The sequence below is a fragment of the Phaethon lepturus genome, unplaced genomic scaffold, assembly GCF_000687285.1.
Source record: "Phaethon lepturus isolate BGI_N335 unplaced genomic scaffold, ASM68728v1 scaffold5040, whole genome shotgun sequence".
Lineage (NCBI taxonomy): Eukaryota > Metazoa > Chordata > Aves > Phaethontiformes > Phaethontidae > Phaethon > Phaethon lepturus.
The window spans coordinates 8,971-27,808 of NW_010511027.1; the positions used below are offsets into that span (position 1 = coordinate 8,971).

General features: G+C 40.0%; 1 protein-coding gene across 1 annotated transcript in view; it reads left to right on the forward strand.

The window, feature by feature from the left end:
* Positions 1-10,826: 10,826 nt before the first annotated feature.
* The window catches only part of LOC104617164 (ras-related protein Rab-3C-like), a gene marked incomplete at its 5' end in the record, with an annotated part of 11,016 nt that continues 3,004 nt past the window's right edge, over positions 10,827-18,838 (forward strand). The window contains one exon of the mRNA XM_010282412.1: positions 10,827-10,951. Within this exon, the coding sequence (XP_010280714.1) occupies positions 10,827-10,951 (125 nt within the window). The remainder of the gene's footprint in view (positions 10,952-18,838) is intronic.

The following is an 18,838-nucleotide window of genomic DNA, read 5'->3' on the forward strand; positions in this document are numbered from 1 at the left end:
GAAAGGGATTAATAGCCACAAATATGCAATGAATTTCATAATGAGATACGACAGTAAAAAGTCAGGGTCAGTCCAGAATTCCAGAGAACTGTTTAATGAAAAGTTCCCTAAAATAGGGACATCTTGTTGCCAGATACTTGCCACATATATTGCAAATATGAATCTGGATTTGCTATTTAAAAGAGAAAAAGGAAAAATAAATAACTCATAAATAATGTGACCCAGCTAAATTATAGCTACAGAACTATCAATGTTGTTACAAACCAAAAGAACTTGACTGTGCCTGTAAATCTTTGCTACTTCCAAAATGTCACTGCCGTGCAGGTGCTGTTTGGGGTTGAAGGCAAGAGGCTAACAGATAACCCCAGAAGTGCAAGAGAGGCTCTTCGGCAGAGTAGTAGAGTCCAGGGTTAAGGGACCGCTGCTGGTGCAGTGAAGAGGGAAGTATTAGATATGAGCATGTAGAACCAAAAGGACTTGCTCAGCATCAGTATTGCTTGCTTAACTATCTTCTCTTTTTTTTTTTAATTATCAAAAACACATCACTGTGAGAAAGAAAAATAGCAAATATGAGGACACATACATATGTGTCTGTATCTATTTCCTTATATATGTATATATATGGATACAAAACGGCAAGCAAAAAATATATTTCTAAGTGACAGCAAATTGCTCATTTACTTAAAAGTGTAATATACTCAAACAGATGCTGTAGTTGCTTTAGTAAATTACTTCAGTACTACCCTTTTTTCACAGCTATGTTTTTCAAACACCAGAGTTAGGATCAGCTGTATTGATTAGGGTCGTTACTCAGAGTTCCAGAGACAGTCTGTGCAATCAACATAAATTGGTGATTAACAGGATCATTTATTTGGAAGCATCTGGAACATGAAACCATGGGGATAGTCAAAAGATGTGCTAGTGCAGACTGTATTTTGCCTTTTATTGTTTCCATGAATATTATTTTCCTGAAAATACTTTTTTCCATCTCCTTTCAAATCCTAATTTTTGATGATTGTGTGTACTGTGCATGTGTAGTAGTAGCTTTGAAGGATGATAATGTAATGGTGGGTTTCTCAGTGGGGAGAAAATTAAAATGTACAACCTTTTGTCTGTGTGGTGAGTTGTTAAATCACTTCCCACAATATGATACAGCTTGCGGCATTCATTATACATGACATAAAAATTGTTCATTATGTGTTGTTACAGTGTCGCACTGTGGAAAATGTGTTATATTAGTTGGCCTGCTCATAAGTAAACCTTGTTATAAGAGAGGATTTTGTACTCCTGTCAATAAGAATTAAATGTTGAAATGTATTTTATATTGTTTTTTCATGACACAAAATACAAGGAAGTAAGCTGGAAGATCTTTTTGCCCTCAATGTCTAACACAGTATTTTGTAGTCTCTTCTCCACTGTCTGTGTAAACATCTGTTCAACTTTTCTAAACAAAAAGCCTGGAAAAGAAGTATATAGTACACGTCAGAAAAGGAATGAAACACAGTTGACTTCGACAGGGAATTTACTGTCTTTTATTAATTCTGCACACCTTCAGCCAATGTCCACCTTGCCTAGGATTAGGTCAGGATCTTCCATATGAGTACCTTGTCATCTGCCTCCATGACAAAAAAGTCTCCAGGCTCTGCAATGTCAGGGTGACATACAGTGTGTGTCAGTGTAAGGTGTGTCACATCTTACTCTGCCTAAGGCTGTTCTTAGACTCACTGCCAGCTGTTTTAAATGCCAGCTGTGGTGTGCTGGCTATGCAGGTACAGGAAAACACCTCACCTGGTGGGCTTTTCTTCTGAAGAGGTGGCCATCAGAGCTCAGGCACAGGAGGTGTTGGGGAGGAAGGATACAGAGTATAGTACTAACTTAGAGCACAGTCTTTTTTTTTAAGTGTAGTAAGTGCATAATTGGGCTCCTAGTATTGGAAAGTAGTTTCAAGGTGTATTTGACAGCTGGGAAGAAAGCAGGATACAGAGACTTTGCCAAAGGTGCCAAAATTAAAGACATGTGCAACCTGATTAATACAAATTAAGTATGCCATGCAGGCTTCTGGTCCTTTGTTATAACTCCAAGTAAAGGGACATACATTAAGAATTACAGTTTGAACATGAATGTCTTTTGCCCACAATATATTAATTTGATACCATATACCATTATCCAGTGGATTTGCACTTTAGTGTCAGAAAATAGTCTTCTGACAACAACAGGCTCTTTGTACTCTTATTTGAAACAACACTGTACAGAAAAGGCACCGTTAGTTTATGGACTATTAAGAAAATAATTTGTATATTACATTAAAAATGGAATACAATTCAATGAAGTACTCAGCAGAGTATTCTGTATGGAAAGGCACTTCTGTGTGCAAGGTAAGAACAGATAGAAATGGTTGATCAGAAAAAAAAATTCTGATTGATCAGTCTCTATGATGCCTACCTCCCATCTTGGGTAGCACACAGAATTACATAGTTATCAATGCCATATCAGTTCTGCATTGTGTTAAATGGAGACCCAGAGTGGACATTAGTGAGCAAGCATATACTTTCTCTTTACAATTATGGTAATGGTTTATCACTAAGATGCTTGCATAAGAGTAAATGTCATAAACACACAGAGAATATCAGCTCTTACATCTTTAGCTGTTCTCTCCTTTTTCTTTTTTTTCTTTTTTTTTTTGAGTAACTAAACTTTTTGCAAAATGACATGTCATATTTCCTTGCATAATGTTATAAAAATGTATATATTAAAGATTGGTTCAGTTTTACCCTCCAAAAGAACTGGATTAATTTTAATTATAACCTATAACCAAAACTGAAATGTGGCATGTAACTTTATAAAATGAAGTTATGGCCTCAGAAACTTGTAGTGGAACCTTCTGTTAAGGTAGCTTTTGTGTTTTGTTCACTGGCAAAGCTAAATTTATTTTCCTTAAAGTAAACGCAATTCCTACCAGAATGATGAAAACCTGTGATGCTCTGGGTAATGTGCATTTTGACTAGCCTTCTGGCTGAAAATGAACCAGAAATTTGTTAGTGTCACACCTGTCATGCAGCTTCTGCATCATCAATTTATCTTCCTCCAAGGGAAGGTTAACTGTGTAGCCTTTCATTGCATGGTGCGCTCTTTGGCTCTGCACAAGGAAGATAAAGCCTGTGAGAAGGAGTGGTGAGTCATTGGCATTCTTCTGGTTTCTTCAATATCAGCTTATTTCACAATCATGAGGCATTTTTCAATTCATTTGCCCTTCAATCCAGACAGAAAACATAATATTGTATAAACAATAACTGACACATCAAATACAGTCACTCCTGGCCAATATTCATATATTCCACTTTGTTGCAAGAGTAAAGGGCTTAGTATACCCCTTTTTTGCTATTACATGCACTTCTCCCCAGATCCTTTTCCCTTGCTGCTTTGTGATACTGAGGATGGAAGAAATTTATTTTGTTAATTATTTCCCCTTCTTTACCCCCCTCCATCCATGCTCAACACTCGTGTGTTGCTGAGACATCTTAGTCTATTCTCTATCATATGTTAATAAGCACTTGCAGTCAGCAGGTGCTGGTACAGTCACTGAAAATAAGCATCACAATTCAGTATATGACATGTATTCTGAACAAAAGTGGAGATGCTAGGACATCCAGTAGATTTAAATCCTCGATGAGAAGGATCAAAGTGCAATTTCCCCATTCCTGTCATAGCTTCATCTACCTCAGCTTTCTATTTTGATCATTATTTCCTTTATTGATTGCTTTTCTTGGTTTTAACTAATTGCTTCAACAATTATAAAGGTAAAATAGGTAAAAGAATTTTTATTAGCCATAATTATTGAGGTTTTATGGCCCTCAGTTGGAGCATGCCAGAATGATGAAATGAGTAGCAATAGTTTGCATTTAAAAGTTATAAATATCCAGATCTTCCCCATCAGTAAGGAAGGAACGTTCCTGAGCTCTTTCTCAAAGCTAGTTGTTTGTTGGGCTGTGTATGTCCCCAGCTGCTCATCAGTTCAGCCGAACTCTGGCAAACGTTAGGATTTTTTTTATTATTACTGATGTTATCACTAATTATTTCTAGTATATTCCTACTATGCCAGTAACCATAGCCACAAAAAGTCTAGTATTCAAGTACTCCAGGACTCTTCTGTCTTGTTTTTGCTCAGAGTGCTTCAAATTTTTAACCTCAGCACTGTCTTCAAAATCCCAATCAGAAAGTTGAGTTGGTGGTTTTGGTTGGTATGTTTATACATTTGGGATGGCTTGTCTCCCACTAACAGTGGATTACTCACTGGAGAACAGATGGAAAGCCTGAGGCCACCTCTCTCCCTGACCTCCCTGTGGCAGGGTCTGAGTGCCAAGTGCAGAGCAGCTGGTACAGAGCCAGCTTCCAAATGGCCACCAAGATTGAGCATTGCAATCATTTAACATGTTGCATAGAATAATTCTGTATCATCTCTTATATTCTCCATCATATCCCAAAGATGAGTGGGACAAAGAGAGGAGATGGGAAAACTCCAAGATACAGGGGCATTCCTAAGGCACATCAAGGAGGGCATGGGGAAAGGAATGGAGCGTGTGGTACACACTGAAGTATAGAAGACACTTGGTAGTATGAGGGAGAACTCAGACTCAGCCTGTGGAAAATACAGCTTGAATGGAGAGAGTGCCAGACAAGGCACAGACAAGGAGGGTGGGAAAGGGCTCCTGACATGATCCTGTCCTCTGTAAAGATGGGGATTGTAGAGTTTCCCCTTACCACCCCAGTCTATGTTGGGCGTTGGAGAGGGCTATGCCGTACCTTCCCACGTCATAGGATGGGGACTTGGGGAAGAGGGGAAAGATACCCTCCATTGCCTCAATTACAAAAGGAAGATTATATCTACTGAAAAAGTGGGAAAGCAAGCCTTCCTGCTCAGAGGTAGCCAGTCATTTGGCACGCTCACTTGCAAATAAAGGGAGGAAGTTCAACTGGGGACACTGAATGCTTTTGGACGCACCTTCAAACTCATAACTGCTTCTCTGACACTCCCCCTCACCAAATACTTAAAGTGAGAAAGTTTTAGAATAGATAAGCTGGACTCTACCCCAGATCTCATCACTACACTGCAACCCCTGATAGTTCAGCTAATGGGCTTTGGAGGCAACATGCTATAGACAGAGATGGCAGAATTTTAAGGATCAATCAGCAAACTCAACATAACTGTAACTTAAAAAGTTTTCGTAGAGGTTTTGTTAATTTGCTTTTGGGTTGTTGGGGTTTTTTTTTGCTTTGGGTTTTTTTATATGTTTTCCTGGCAAGATGATGCACTCCAGTTAATTGTGTACTCCTTTCTGAAACCAGAACATCAGAAGTACAACATGTTCCCTGAACTTGCTGGAACAAACATTATACATGGGCCCCTTCTGGAGCATTTTCATTAGGTTGCTTCTCCCCTGTCAGTGCATGTGACTTACTACATAATTCATATAAAAAGCCCATAGAAACCAGCCCCTCTAGGGATGACAGGCATCCTTGGATGTGCTCTACGTCCAAACAGTGATATGCAGATGGTGGCTGTCTCTAAAAGTTCATATTCCTGATATATTTACTATATGGGCATATCTTTATAAAATATATCTGTTTGCTATCCTTGCTGCCTGTGCATGAGAATATACTAGAGACTATTCCAGGTACAATTAATGTTTGTTCTGTCCGCATATGAGTTAGTAAAAAAGTGATACTCCAGAGATACATTCAGAGTGAAACCTAAGGTATGCCAATCAGTGAGTGCAACCTGAAATACATAGAGTACAACAAGTGCCAGGTTTGGCTTCTGTAGCAGTTTCTCCAGGGTACAATGCAGTGTTACCCAGGCGTAGCTGAGTTCAGTCTGAACTCTTATGAGAAAATACATCACACTGGATCTGACAGCTCAAGAGAGGCAAGGCTGCTATGGCTCCATGCTCCATGTCCAACCAGTAGTGAGGCTGAAGATGTATTCCCACCAGCCATGTGCACACAATACACACATGTACAACACATGTAATATGAATATATACCTGGTCAGCCACACAGATCATTGGCAGACACACAGAGCACTCCCACAAAGAACATCAACAGCTTCATCCTGCTCCACTCCCTGGCAGAGCACCATGGAGGTCCACTAATGAGAATATATATCTGTGTAGACATATATACAGCATGGGTCCCTCCGTCAGCTGGGTTCATACACTCAGTCTGCCCAGTAGTAGCCCCTGGATCCCAGTATCCCCAGTTGCTGGCACCTATGCATACAAGCCTCCAGTGTTGACCCACGGTGACTGGTGTTCACGCCTGCACAGTGGGGCTGAGGCTCTCCTGGGACAGCCCTGGGAGGGGACTGGATGTGGTATCTCTTCTTCTGAGTCCTTAATTTGTGTTGTCACCTGCCTTTGTGCCCCTGTGCTCCTCTGGTCTTGGGGACATGGGCCTTTGACAGGCTGATAGCTCCTGCAATAGACTTGGAAGCAGCCATGGCCAGGATATTATTTGGGTTGTCCCACCTGCCATCATCTCTCTATGTTCCTTTGTGGATGTGCAGATGAGCTTTTATCACATAATTTAATGTGAACAAGCTGGTTTGCACAATGGTAACATCACAGCAGTACTCCCATATTGCTCTGTGCTAGCTACCTTGGCTTCCAGCATCTCGGCTACTTCAGCCAGCTGAGGCTGTGTATTTCTGAACACCCCTCCATCATGCTGTGAAACACTCCCTGTAAGCTGCATGCACAGACACCGCACCGTTATTGCCTAGACAATTATTTGAAGGTCTTGCATGTTCAGAGGTGCAGGGTCACACTGCTGCATGAAGGTTAGTCTCCTACTTCTTTGAAAGTTTTGTTCTTTCATGGTTCATTTCAGTCTTCCTGCTAGAACCAAGTTCTCTATTAAACTGACTCTTTCATAGATCTCCAGCAGAGTCTCATCTGAGAATATATGTAGCCCCTTAAGCTTGTATCTGATCTTTTCCCAAAAGATAATGTGCTGCAACACAGGCCTTTTACCTACTGCTTCCTCTCTGTCATGAAAGTGCATTTCACTATGCTTGGTTATAACCAGAACTGGCGTTTAATTTTTTGGCAGACTTGGAGGGGGATAGTGCATGATAATAACGTCTTTGGTCTTTATAATTGTGTGTTCACCATTTTAAGCATTGTAATATTCACTTTGAAACCCGTGTGCTCATGAGAGATGAGGTAACAGTGGATAGCTTTGCCTAGGCAACACTGGTTTTATTTTCTCCTTCAGTAAATAGCAGTGTTAGAAGTGGCAGAAATACAAAATTCATTATAATCTATTAAACTAAAGAACAATATTTTCAGAAGAATATTTTGTGAACTAACAAGTATTACAAGGCATTTCCTAGAAGCAGAATTAGGTAGCACTGAAGCAGTGTGCGTGTGGACATATGCCAGTGTGAACTGTTTAACTTTGCATTTCCTTTAGGGTTCATTTCAAACAAAGGAGGATTTTTCTGTTCAAAACACAAAGCTGTGTTTTGAACATTTTTTTTATATATAGTATTTCATTGCAGCAAACAAAGGAAAAAAGCCTCCATATTATCTTTGACAGTCTTCTGTCATAATAGTCCAAAACTTTTGGAGATTTCCTGCTGTAAGTTTATAGTACTCTGAACCATTAGTGGAAAACACAGCACTGTTTTAAGATAAGCAAATAGCATTTCTTTAGTTAACATTCAGCAAGTGCTCTTTTCTGACAAGGAATATGGCAGAATCGCAGTACAGGAAGAACAAGTCTTGTGTTGATCACTGAAAGTAATGGATCATTGAATTCCTGCATTAATCTGCCCCTCTGGTGTCTATACATTATAAAAATTCAAGCATGTTGCAGATTGCCTGCCTACAATGAAACTAGAATGTGAAAGATTTACAGGGTAAATTACTATTGACATACACCAGGTCACTGAGATTGAACAAGAATTGCTGTATTCAGCTTACTGCAAACATCAGCTTTGCCTTTTCATGTCTTCAATCTTCCTGAGGCTAAAGTTCTTTACAAGGACAATGGTTTGTGTTTTGGAATAATCAGAAGCCTCGGTCATTTCAAAGGTCATGTACGCAAGGAACAGCAAAATCTCTTTTTTAAATGACCTGTGAGTTGGCTTTTGTGGAGAATTGTGGAAATCAAAATCTATAGAAGCCATTAGCGGAAATGTATATCTAAAAGCAAACATAGCATCAATAAGCCTATTCTATTCTTTGAATCCAAGTTCCCACTGATGTGAGGTTGGGTGGGGATACATTTGACTGACTTTCACAGTCAGTTGTATTTTGGCACTAGAGTCTTTTGCAAAACATAAGCCTTTGGAATTGTTATCAAGGACAAGATCTCTTGTTGCTTAAAATATTCTTTAGAAGATGAGACATAAGCAAACCAGACAAAAAAGTCTAAGAATAAAATAAGTCACTTTGGTAATAAGAAGCATTTGAATGCACAGGCTCATAGTTCACAGAATGAAAAATCACATCTGGCTGCAGTAAAATGAAGGGAGTTACATCCTTAAGCAAAGAAACTCATGTAAGGCTCTGCAGTGAAAGTCTAAAGAACAAGGTTTGAATGAATTCTCTTTACACTGGTGTGATGACAGTTGTCCAGGTTATATTTATTCATCCATCAATTTCTTATATTTCACCTTTGCAGAATACACAATAATTCCTTCTGTAAAGCTTAATAATTTTATTGTATATTTTGCTTTTGAAATGTCTTCAATTTCCTGTTGACAATAAGGGGAACAAATTGACCCTCAACTCATAACTGTTCAAAGCTAAGCTCTTTTAGAATCCTTAATGGACTAACATCCTCTGACGTTTGAGCTACTAGTATTTGCAAAGTTGCTATGGTGACAAATGTAGTTCTGGTTAAAAAATAATAATAATAATTCTATTTTGCTTAACCACAAATTCCAGAAGAACTCAGCATGGTTCCAAAAGAACATTTCTGTCCAAATGAATGCACAGTGCCCTTTTTTCTGAGCAATTGTATCTTTAGTAAAATGTAAGCATACAGGGAAGTCTGACCTCTGCTTTGGTCACAGTACCTTACGATCACCTACTCAAATTACTATAAAACAGATTTAAAATAGCACAGTGTCCATTTCTTTAAGGAAGGCCCAAGGGAACAATCTGTAGTACAAAAGGCCTGCGGCTTGCTCCAGCTTCCTTTTGGTCGTTCTGATGAAGTAAAACAACCCCAAGGGGCAGTGTGATCCTTCCCCTTAACTTCCCCTGCCCAGCACTGCAAACCCGTCACACGTGGCTTAAAGGTGCTTTGACCCGTGCAGGCGGGTCTGGGCCTGTGGGCAATGCCTTTGTACCCAGGGTTACAGAGACAGCTGCAGCAGTTTTTGCCCATGACCATTCCTCTGGTCGTGCAATAGGCAAAGCCAGCTGGGGAGATTTGATCCATTTCCTGTCTTTCACAGGAAATGGTTGTTGGACTACCTCATGATCTTTTTTGTGCACGAAACATTTTGCAGATGGGGATCTGAATACCTAGAGGTAACAGCTATATTATAAGAAGGGATCACTAGTGAGCTTAGCACGCACACAGATCAGCTTCCAAAACACTTAGGTGATGGATTTTTTAACCTATTTCAACTTTTTCTCACTGAGACCTAGGGTCGTGATTCACAACAGGATTCTCTTCTAGGCTGTCCCCTGCTAAATGTGTAGGTAAGCAGGTTAGTTTCTATTTCGGTGCAGTTTTGTGGAACACCCTGTATTGACCAAGGTGGGGGACATATTCTCTACATCTTTTCTCTCCCCATTGGTCATGTAGGGACAGAAGAGATATTAATATCCTACCAAACCCTTGACTCGGAGGCTAAAGCCAGACATAGTCACAAGTCCAAGGTAAAGGGTAAGTGCTCAGAGTAAGCTTGCTGCACCTTGTGTTACCTTCAAGGGCAGGTTACTGCTCTCAGTTAGAAGGTGGTGGCCAGCAGCATCACTCCTGGCTGAGCCTGGAGCCAGGACATGGAGCTTTCCTTCCTACAGAGCAGGTCTGAGTATCAGCAGAATGGTGGCAGTCAGCGACTGAGAGGTGCTACCAGTGTGCTCCTAAGTTGCCCATTAGGTGCATCGCATTCAAATTGCAGAAGAGAGCTTTGTAGGGTAAGCTGTTTCACCACCAGCACTCAAGGCCCCAGGGTGTTTCAAGGTCTCAGATACTCCAGTTCAGCTGTAGTCATAGTTAGGGCTTGTATAATTTAAATGGAAGGTAAAACAAAGTTCAAAGTCAGCCCTTGTGCATGGCTTAACGCACAATGTAAACGTTGCTGTCATCCTGGTAAAAGACCGGTAGTGGAATGTGCTGGAGAGAAACAGAAGGAAGACAGAATGGCTTTGAAGTTTCACTGATAAATGTAGATCCTGATTTTAAAAGGAGAAAGATAAGAAATTAATAAGCTGTTGACTTTGTTTCAAAGCTGTTGTTTTAGATGGTGAGGTTTGCATTAAAATGTGAAAATACTTTTTTTAATTGTGTGGGAGACATTGTCACCACTTCTTTCTAAAAGTATAGGAAGAATGTTGATGGCAGGATAAAATATTGAAAGACTGTCTTGTTTTAATGAGCAAAAGTAAAACTTGCGTTGATATTATTTGTGTAATAATAATTCCTGACAGAATTCCTTAATTTATTTGAAATCCAGAATTAAACAGAATCATGTTACCCTAGATGTCAAAATCAGTACTGTCATGTTACAATTCTGTTTGAAATTGATTTAAGGGGAATTTGCTTTGCTTTGACTTCTCTCTCTCTCTCTGTGTCTCTCTCTTAAGGTCAACTCAAATCAAAACATATTCTTGGGATAATGCCCAGGTTATTTTGGTTGGTAACAAATGTGACATGGAGGATGAACGGGTAATCTTCACTGAGAGAGGCAAACATTTAGCAGAGCAACTTGGTAAGAAAACAAATGACAAAAGCTTTATGATTGCTTGTGAGAATGCACAAAGTAATATCATTAATTGCTACAGTACTTGTAATGAAATGTTTGTGATACATTCACTGTAAAGGAATAGTCATACACCACCTCCCTGTTGTTTCTGCAGGCTGAGTTCTGAACTGTCCTTGTTGATATCACTAATACTGTAACATAATTAGAATGGACATGTGTCCAGGGATGACCTTATGCAGAGCCATGACATGTCTGTTATCTGAAAGTGTCCCCAAGACCAGTGCTGGCTCAGCAGCTGGCTTAGACTAAGGACGTATCTGATAAAATGTTCCGTGTGCTGTTCCTTAGATAGGAAACACATTACAGCCTTTGTGATAAGCAGCAACATTAGCTGTGTATCTGTATATATACAATATGTTTAGACAGTTATAGCTACAGGCAGATACGCCCTAGCCAGGGAAAAATAAAATAAAAACAAACAAACAAACAAAAGGAGAGGAGAGTCTGAAGAAACAGCTTGCTCAAAATGTGAACTAGACTTTTTTGCAAATTTAGAACATTTGGGTTATGATTTCCAATACCAATAATCCAAAACAGAATGATGCCAATATCCAACTCCCACTGCTAACAGTTCACTTACTGCACATTTACACAGGTGTAAATAACATGAAACTCTGTTTCTTAAAGTCTCCTTCTAGGAGGCAAATGTTGTCCACACATAAAATTATGGAGCTGTGAACATCTCTCTTCTTTCTGTTTCTGCCCAGCAGTGATATCCTTTCATACCATGAAATGTTTTTGTGGTGACCCTGGCCAAACTGTAATGGAAAATCTCTACAGCATCATCATAATACTACTACCTGGCCTGTTTTTTACCTTCAAATTTGCCAATCTCTGGAGAGCATGCTCAGCAGGTATAGAAGTCAAACCCTGGCATCATTGGAAGTCAATTTCTGTGCTCTACTGGGCATGGGTTTGTCATTATTTTTAAAACTAAGTATGGTAAAGGCTCAGTCTGGTGAACATGTGTATAACTTAGATCTCCTTGTCACTATTGCTATATAAGTGTTTAGAGGAAAGGGTGTTATAAGAGTAACTGCATGGGAAACAGAAAGAGATGGTGGCATTTCACAGTAGACCACCTGTGCTGGATCTAATCCAATGCCAGTGGTTCTTAACATATGTATATTCATAGCTTGCTGACCTATTTTTTTTAAATAATTTTTTTAGTTGTATAATTGCTTGTCCTGGTAAATAGTTTCATCGGAATAACATATCTTCCAATTGCATCTGTCTAAATAAGCATTATGTATGTGTAAAAGCACACCTCAAAAGTATACATTAAAAATTACCATAAATTAGTCCTTGAAAGTTGACAGAAAAGGTTTAACAGCAGGTTATGTCCAGAAAAATTGCCAACATTTGTGAAGAACTGAGTTTCTAAAACTGTTTGCAACAAAACCAAAATGGTTACCATTGCACCTGCTTCAACAGAGGGTATTTTTATTTGCAGAAACACCCATCACATTATATAATATGTGTTATATATGAAAAACATACATATATATATATGTTCTTCCCTCTGTAAGCATTTCTAACATTTCATCATTTTAGTAGGAGCTAGGAAAGTTTATTCAATGGAGAAACAGATCAAAAATATGTAACTGTATACTTTTAACCCAAATTTAGACCAGCCACTAAAACGTCTTTCAATAAACATAAATTTGCAATGTAGCATTAGAAGATTTTTTTTTTAAGTCACATAACTAATCTGAATTTCTAATCCTCAGACTACTCTCCTATAGAAAGATTAATTCAGTGTGCTGACAAGAAATCCCCAAAGTCATGAGTTTAGCAAGATGAGAAGGAACTTCGCATGTTGTACAGTCAGGAATCCTCATCTGTAATAACCAATTCTTACCAAAAAAAAAAAAAAAGAGTAATGACATAGATATCAAAACTCATGTTTCAGGCTTTAAAGCAAACTCTAACTCTTGGGATTTAGAATTCAATCTTTAGGGAAGCAGATTATCCTCTGTTCTGATCTTTATCTACTCTGGAGTTTTCCTTTCTCAGATATATGTCCTGTGGTTATCTCAAGGGCAGATTACTATATTTGATAAATTGTGGCTCTGATCCAGTATGTCATTTACTGTATTCAGACTGCACACAAATGTTTATACGTTTCCTGTACAACTGGAACAATTTCTTAAATCTGCTCAGAGATTGTGGGAGGTGGTGTCAGGAAAAGCAGAATGAGTTTCTGTGAATTGTAGTAAGTGCTCGGGCCATGTTGGTCAGTTTGAAGGGCACGTGTTGTGTCAAACACTCGGGACTGTCTTTTCTTTCTCTGCCAGTGCGTTGATAACTTCTCTTGTGGGCAAGTTTTAAAAATAACGATATAGATTTTTGTGTCCAGCAAGACATTTTAAGACTGTGGGCCCTTTGATGCCATGGTCTGCAGCGTTGATTGCAGCCACAATTATAAGCAAGCACAATGCATGAGTGCTGTACAAAGAACATGTTGTGAAACACTTTGTTCTCAAGTGTGGTTTTATTTTCAGTCCTGGTTTATTTGAAGTCACTGAGAAAATGAATACATGTACATTTTGGGCCAGATTTTCAAAGTGTCAAAATGTGCGTTGGGCATTTAACCCTCTGGGAAACACAGTGTCCTGTTGAGAACAGCGTTATTGGAAAATTGTGCCTCTTTTGTAGCTGATGACCTCTTTGAAAAGTGTGGCCTTCAGTTTTATTAACAAGGTGTAATCAATCATTTCTTTCAATCTCAGTGTTGGCTTATATTCTCAAGTGTAACCCAAACAAGTGGTTTAGATCAACCAGCAATAGGCCTCATTACCTGTGAAGGTCTGGATAAACTGATCAAGTATTCTGTGGTAGCTCCAAGTACTTCTCTCATAACACTAACAAAAGTTCACAAAAGAGAGAAGGAACGGTTAAGAAAACCAGATCTGACCTTGAAGGGAAATTAACAGAATGTTTATGAAGACAGAATTTGTCTCATTTCCAGTCTAGATTTTTTTTAAGTTTGCAGTTGATGACATAGGGCATGACATTGACGATACCACCACAGATCATAGCTGTAAGCAGCATACTACTTTACCTACGGTAATGGCTAGAAGTAGGCGCCTTGTGAAAGGTATAAAAGGGCAAACATACAGTGATACTTTCCCAGATTGTAGCACATTATATCTGTGGGTCTCATTAACCAAAGGCAGTACCTTTATATTCAATAGCCCTTTCATGATTTTTTTTCCATGGACCTGTCCAATGATGTCGTTGAAACCATATAAAATCTTACCATCCACAACATCCTTTAAATACGTGCAGTTTATCTGAGATTTCTGCTTTGAACTGGCCACTTGCTAGTTTTATTTGATGTTTCTTCACCGTTACATTCTGAGAAACAGTGAACGATTGTTTGCTGTTACATGCTCTGTAACACCATTTTTTTCAGAGACCTCTATCATACACCTCCTTTTTTTCCAGGCTGAAATTCCCAGACTTTCACTGTTCCAGATGTAAAGACCATCTCACACCTTAGCCATTCCTTGTCACTCTATTCAGTACTTTTTGTAAGTGGTACAGCCTTTTTTGAGAAACTAGTTCATGGTTGCTTAACATAATAGTGTCATTAGAAGTGTAATGTTAAAATGAGGTGAAAACATTTTTTTTTTTTATTTGAATTTATTTGACAGGATCAAATAAATTCAGCTGAGTCATGTAACTTTACCTCACAGAGTTATCATACCAAGAAAATACAGAAATGTGACAAACCAGCCAGTAGAGAGAACTAATTAATGTAATGGTAATATTGACAGGGGAATCACAGCAAACACATTTAAAAAAGTGTATTCATTAATCACTACCAAAAAAGGGTGTGGAACATAATGATTACACGATTTTGTCTGTTCATGAATGTTTGTTCTGAGAACTACATGCATTGACTATTGAGTGAAATGCTAAGATATTCAGCACTTACATGCTTTAAAGCATTTTAGTAACAAAGGCTTAGACCTTCTTGCAAGCAAAATGCACACACACTTGCCAGCTGCATTACTCACACAGCTTTTCTGACATATTTATCTCCTGCATCCCAGCTGACTTCAAAGTTTCATACATTCATAAGATTTTGGTGTCACTTGTCAGAGCAGAAGTAAAAAGAATGACTCACAGTTGTCATTAATTTCTTAGTTCCTTTTATTCGTGGTCTGTATGATATATTGTGTGACCTAAATTGTGGCAAAGGATTAGCAGGCAGAGGTGTGCACAGAGCTTTCAACAGAGTCTAAGTAATTGCACACACAAATGGGCGGTTGCATAGGTAGTTTGACATACAGTTTCTCCATTTATTTATGATGTTTTGCTGTGCATGCAAATCAAGTACATAATTTTACATGTGTTCTTTTGTTGCTCATGTGCTTCTGCACAACTCCTATTTGCTATGTGTGTGCTATAAATCATTTCAACACTCATTAGTTTTTAATTGCAAGTACTGCCGTTACAGAGTATATTATATCCTTAAGGCCAGGGCCCCTAAAGTTGCTGCAAAAGTACAGTCCTGCCATGGGTCTAAACCATGCCTATTGTCCTCATGCTGCACCAGGTACTAGGTGGGTACTGCACGATCAGCCTCAAATGTCGGGCCACCTTTTCTGTAAGGTCCTGTTTGTCCTATCCCACCTTTTTGTCTCGGGTTGGTTAAGGCTCTGGGAAACGAAGCTATTGTATCATAGAAGTGTTCACTGGAAGAGACCTCTGGTGATCATCTGGTGTGCTTTCCCTCTAAAATCTACCTCCGGCTTTATGTTCTCTCCAGCAGTTTTCAGGGCAGTGCCCTTCCCATCAGATTTTCTTCACGTTTCTCACACTCTGCCACCCAGGACCACCCATGGCTGGGGGCATCCTCCATTACAGATCCTAGGGTGCACTCACCTGCTTTCTAAATGTATCCTGGCACACTGGCTCTCCCAGTGTGAGAGACACCAACCAATGTCAGAAAACAAAACAGGCTCTTTCTGGGTGAGCTCTCACACTCCCTTCACGCTGTATTCAGGGCACCTGCAAAGGTCTCTGAATGCTACATGCTCCGGTGACAGCAGTGCCTGGGTCTTCAGTGCATGTCCACAGCTTGTCACTCAGAGAAGTAGTCATTTTACCCATCAGATCTTAATACATACCTTACTTTGCATATTTTGGGCTGGTTTTCCCCTCTCTATCCTTTCTCTTCTCATCACTTTTGGGCCATTTCCGCCTTAAAATCTTTCTTTTCAGCTTTTTCTTTCTTTCTCTTAATTCCCAGTGCTTTGAAAATAAATTCCACCAAAAATGAGAAGAAAATTTCACCCTTCGAATGAAAATCAACCTGCCTTTCCTGTTTTGTTTTCTTTTTTTTTTCTTGGCTCAGGCATGTACATACACAATGGTCGTGCTGGGGAGATGCCAGAGACTCAGTTCAGGGGTGATTAGAGTTCTTCAGGTTGAACCCACTTAGGACCCCAGCAAGCCTGGAAGTGGAGCGTTTGTCAGTGTCGTGTGCTTATAAAGGGTTCAACTCGGCATCCAGCACGTCTGAGTGATCTGACCAAGCCTGCAAGATGAGGCCTTGCTGCTGAGGTGGGGCAGAAGCATGACTGGTTTCTGAACCCCAGCAGGGCTGGGAGACAAGACAGCAGCTCCCCAGCGTCAGGACAGGGGTGAACCTTCGCTTGCCCCCGGTATCAGCCCTGGAGGGTTATGCGTACATTACGCACTTGTGAGTTTAGGCAGCAGCTGAAGAGGCATTGTAATTTCGGCATGTAAATAGGGAATCAAGTGGGACTTGGCACCTCAGCACACAGCTTGCTAGAACAGCAAGTTCTGTTTTGCCTCCATGGCTGGCTGGAGGCTGTGGTGCAGAAGGCAGGGTCACCAGCAGCTTTGAGAGAACAGACATATGGCTGCATCTAACTTTGCATTAAAAATTAAAATAATGGTGTTGTGCAGGAACATGCCTGTTCATAGCTCCACCCTTCACTGTTTTTTAGCTCTTTTTAAAGGGCAAATGTTAGCGCCAGAGGATGGAGACAGACTGACAGCACTGACAGAGTCTTCTGTTCAGTTACAACACACACAGGGTATTGGCAGAGCAAGTAAAGGCTCCTGCCCCCAGGACGATTTTTACAGGGGGTAAACACCAACCTGCCATTGCTTTCACACACTTGGAGCTCTGCTACAGGAAGGTTACTTAATGGCAATGGGAAGCAAGGGATTGTGTTTGCTCAACAATGTCTCATGTAAACAAACAAAAAAAAAAAGGTTTTTGCCAGGAATCTAATTTATTGCCCAAATGCACTCATTTAAAAGGCACCTGGAAGCCACAATCAAAATCGGTACAACTGGAATTTATATGGAAACCTTCTGTTCTGAAAAAGTGGAAAAAGTGTTTTCTTACAGCATTACCAGTAACTGCCCCTCAAGTCTGTCCACTCTGTCACAGCTGAGAGTCCCCCTTTAGCTTTTCATTTAATAAATTTGGCCACCCTAAATGTTGGATAAATATCTTAGCATTCTGTTAACAATCTTTACAACTAGGTCTATCCAGAATGGGCTAACATACTGCTCTTTGCTGAGGTAATATTAGCAAAGTCCTATTTTGGGGCTTAATAGTGTTTTAATACTTTTTTTAATATAGTCCAGCCCTTGGGCTTGTTTGGACAGCACAGGTCACATCCAGCTGGTCTACAAAGCAGGGCACACTGTAACCGGATCTGCTACCATGGTTGAAGCTGTAGGAGGTAGATATTTTGAAGAACCAATGGTCACCAGCTACTTTCAGCCCAGTTTCCTAGAAGAGACAACCTTTGCAATCATGCCACGTGTGTCTTTCTCTCTTTGAGACACAGGTAGAGGTCTCAAAGTTATTAACAGTTCTGAGGAACTGGACATCCGAGAAGAAGAGAAACGTCTTGCAGTTGCCTTGACTGACAGCCTGCAATGTGAATACAAACCTTATTAGGCACTGTTCACAGCAGGCAAGAAGGTAAGTGCCTGCCAGTGCCCCCTTAGAACTGCCCATGGGATGCAAATCCAAGAAAATAAGGCATCATTGGCTCCTCTTCTTTATATACTGTAACATTGTTAAATGATTCATTCCTATGGCTTCCTGGATTTTGCCTTTTGTACGCTGCTGTATTACAAAGGGAGCAGCTTCCTGCAGGCACTTCTTGCTCTGATGTTACAGTCTCCTACTACGCCTCGAAATACTGGATTGAACAGGGCTCCGGCAAGCGCAGCGCTCTGGATCACAGTTCAAGCTTGTCTTCAAGAAAGGATAGTTATTGGAGGAACACACCCTTGAGGACATCTGTTAAACATAATATAACATCGGGGTGGTAAATAAAATTTTCTTGATTGTGGACAAACACTCTGAAGTGAGGTCTTCCTGATCAGCTGGTGAAACATTAACATAGCTCTTGTCTGTACTGTCTGTGGAATTGTGCTTAAAATTTGCTACCTGGTGTGTCCTCTTGATGTCACATTTTCTCAGGAAAGTGAGAGGGTGCAGAATGTTCTTCCCTTTGCATATGGCTCTCCTTTCTGGTTCTTTTTTCCTTCCTTTTTTTTCAAAAGCAGGCATTGAGCATTGATGAAGGAGCCTCTACAGTGCCAGGGTAAGTGTGAGGCAGAGAGAGAACAGAGTGAGTAGTTCAGGCTGTTTATGTGTTTCAGGACAGCTATAAAGTGCTTTGTGTGCATTAAAGCTCATCAGGTGAACAACAGCACCGTGCCAGTGTCCTGGCACTGCTGCTGCAGTGCTCTGTGGGGCTTGCTGAGAACTTGCCAGCTTTCTTGGAGTCAATGCTATGGGGAAGAACGTAGAAAAGGGAAAGA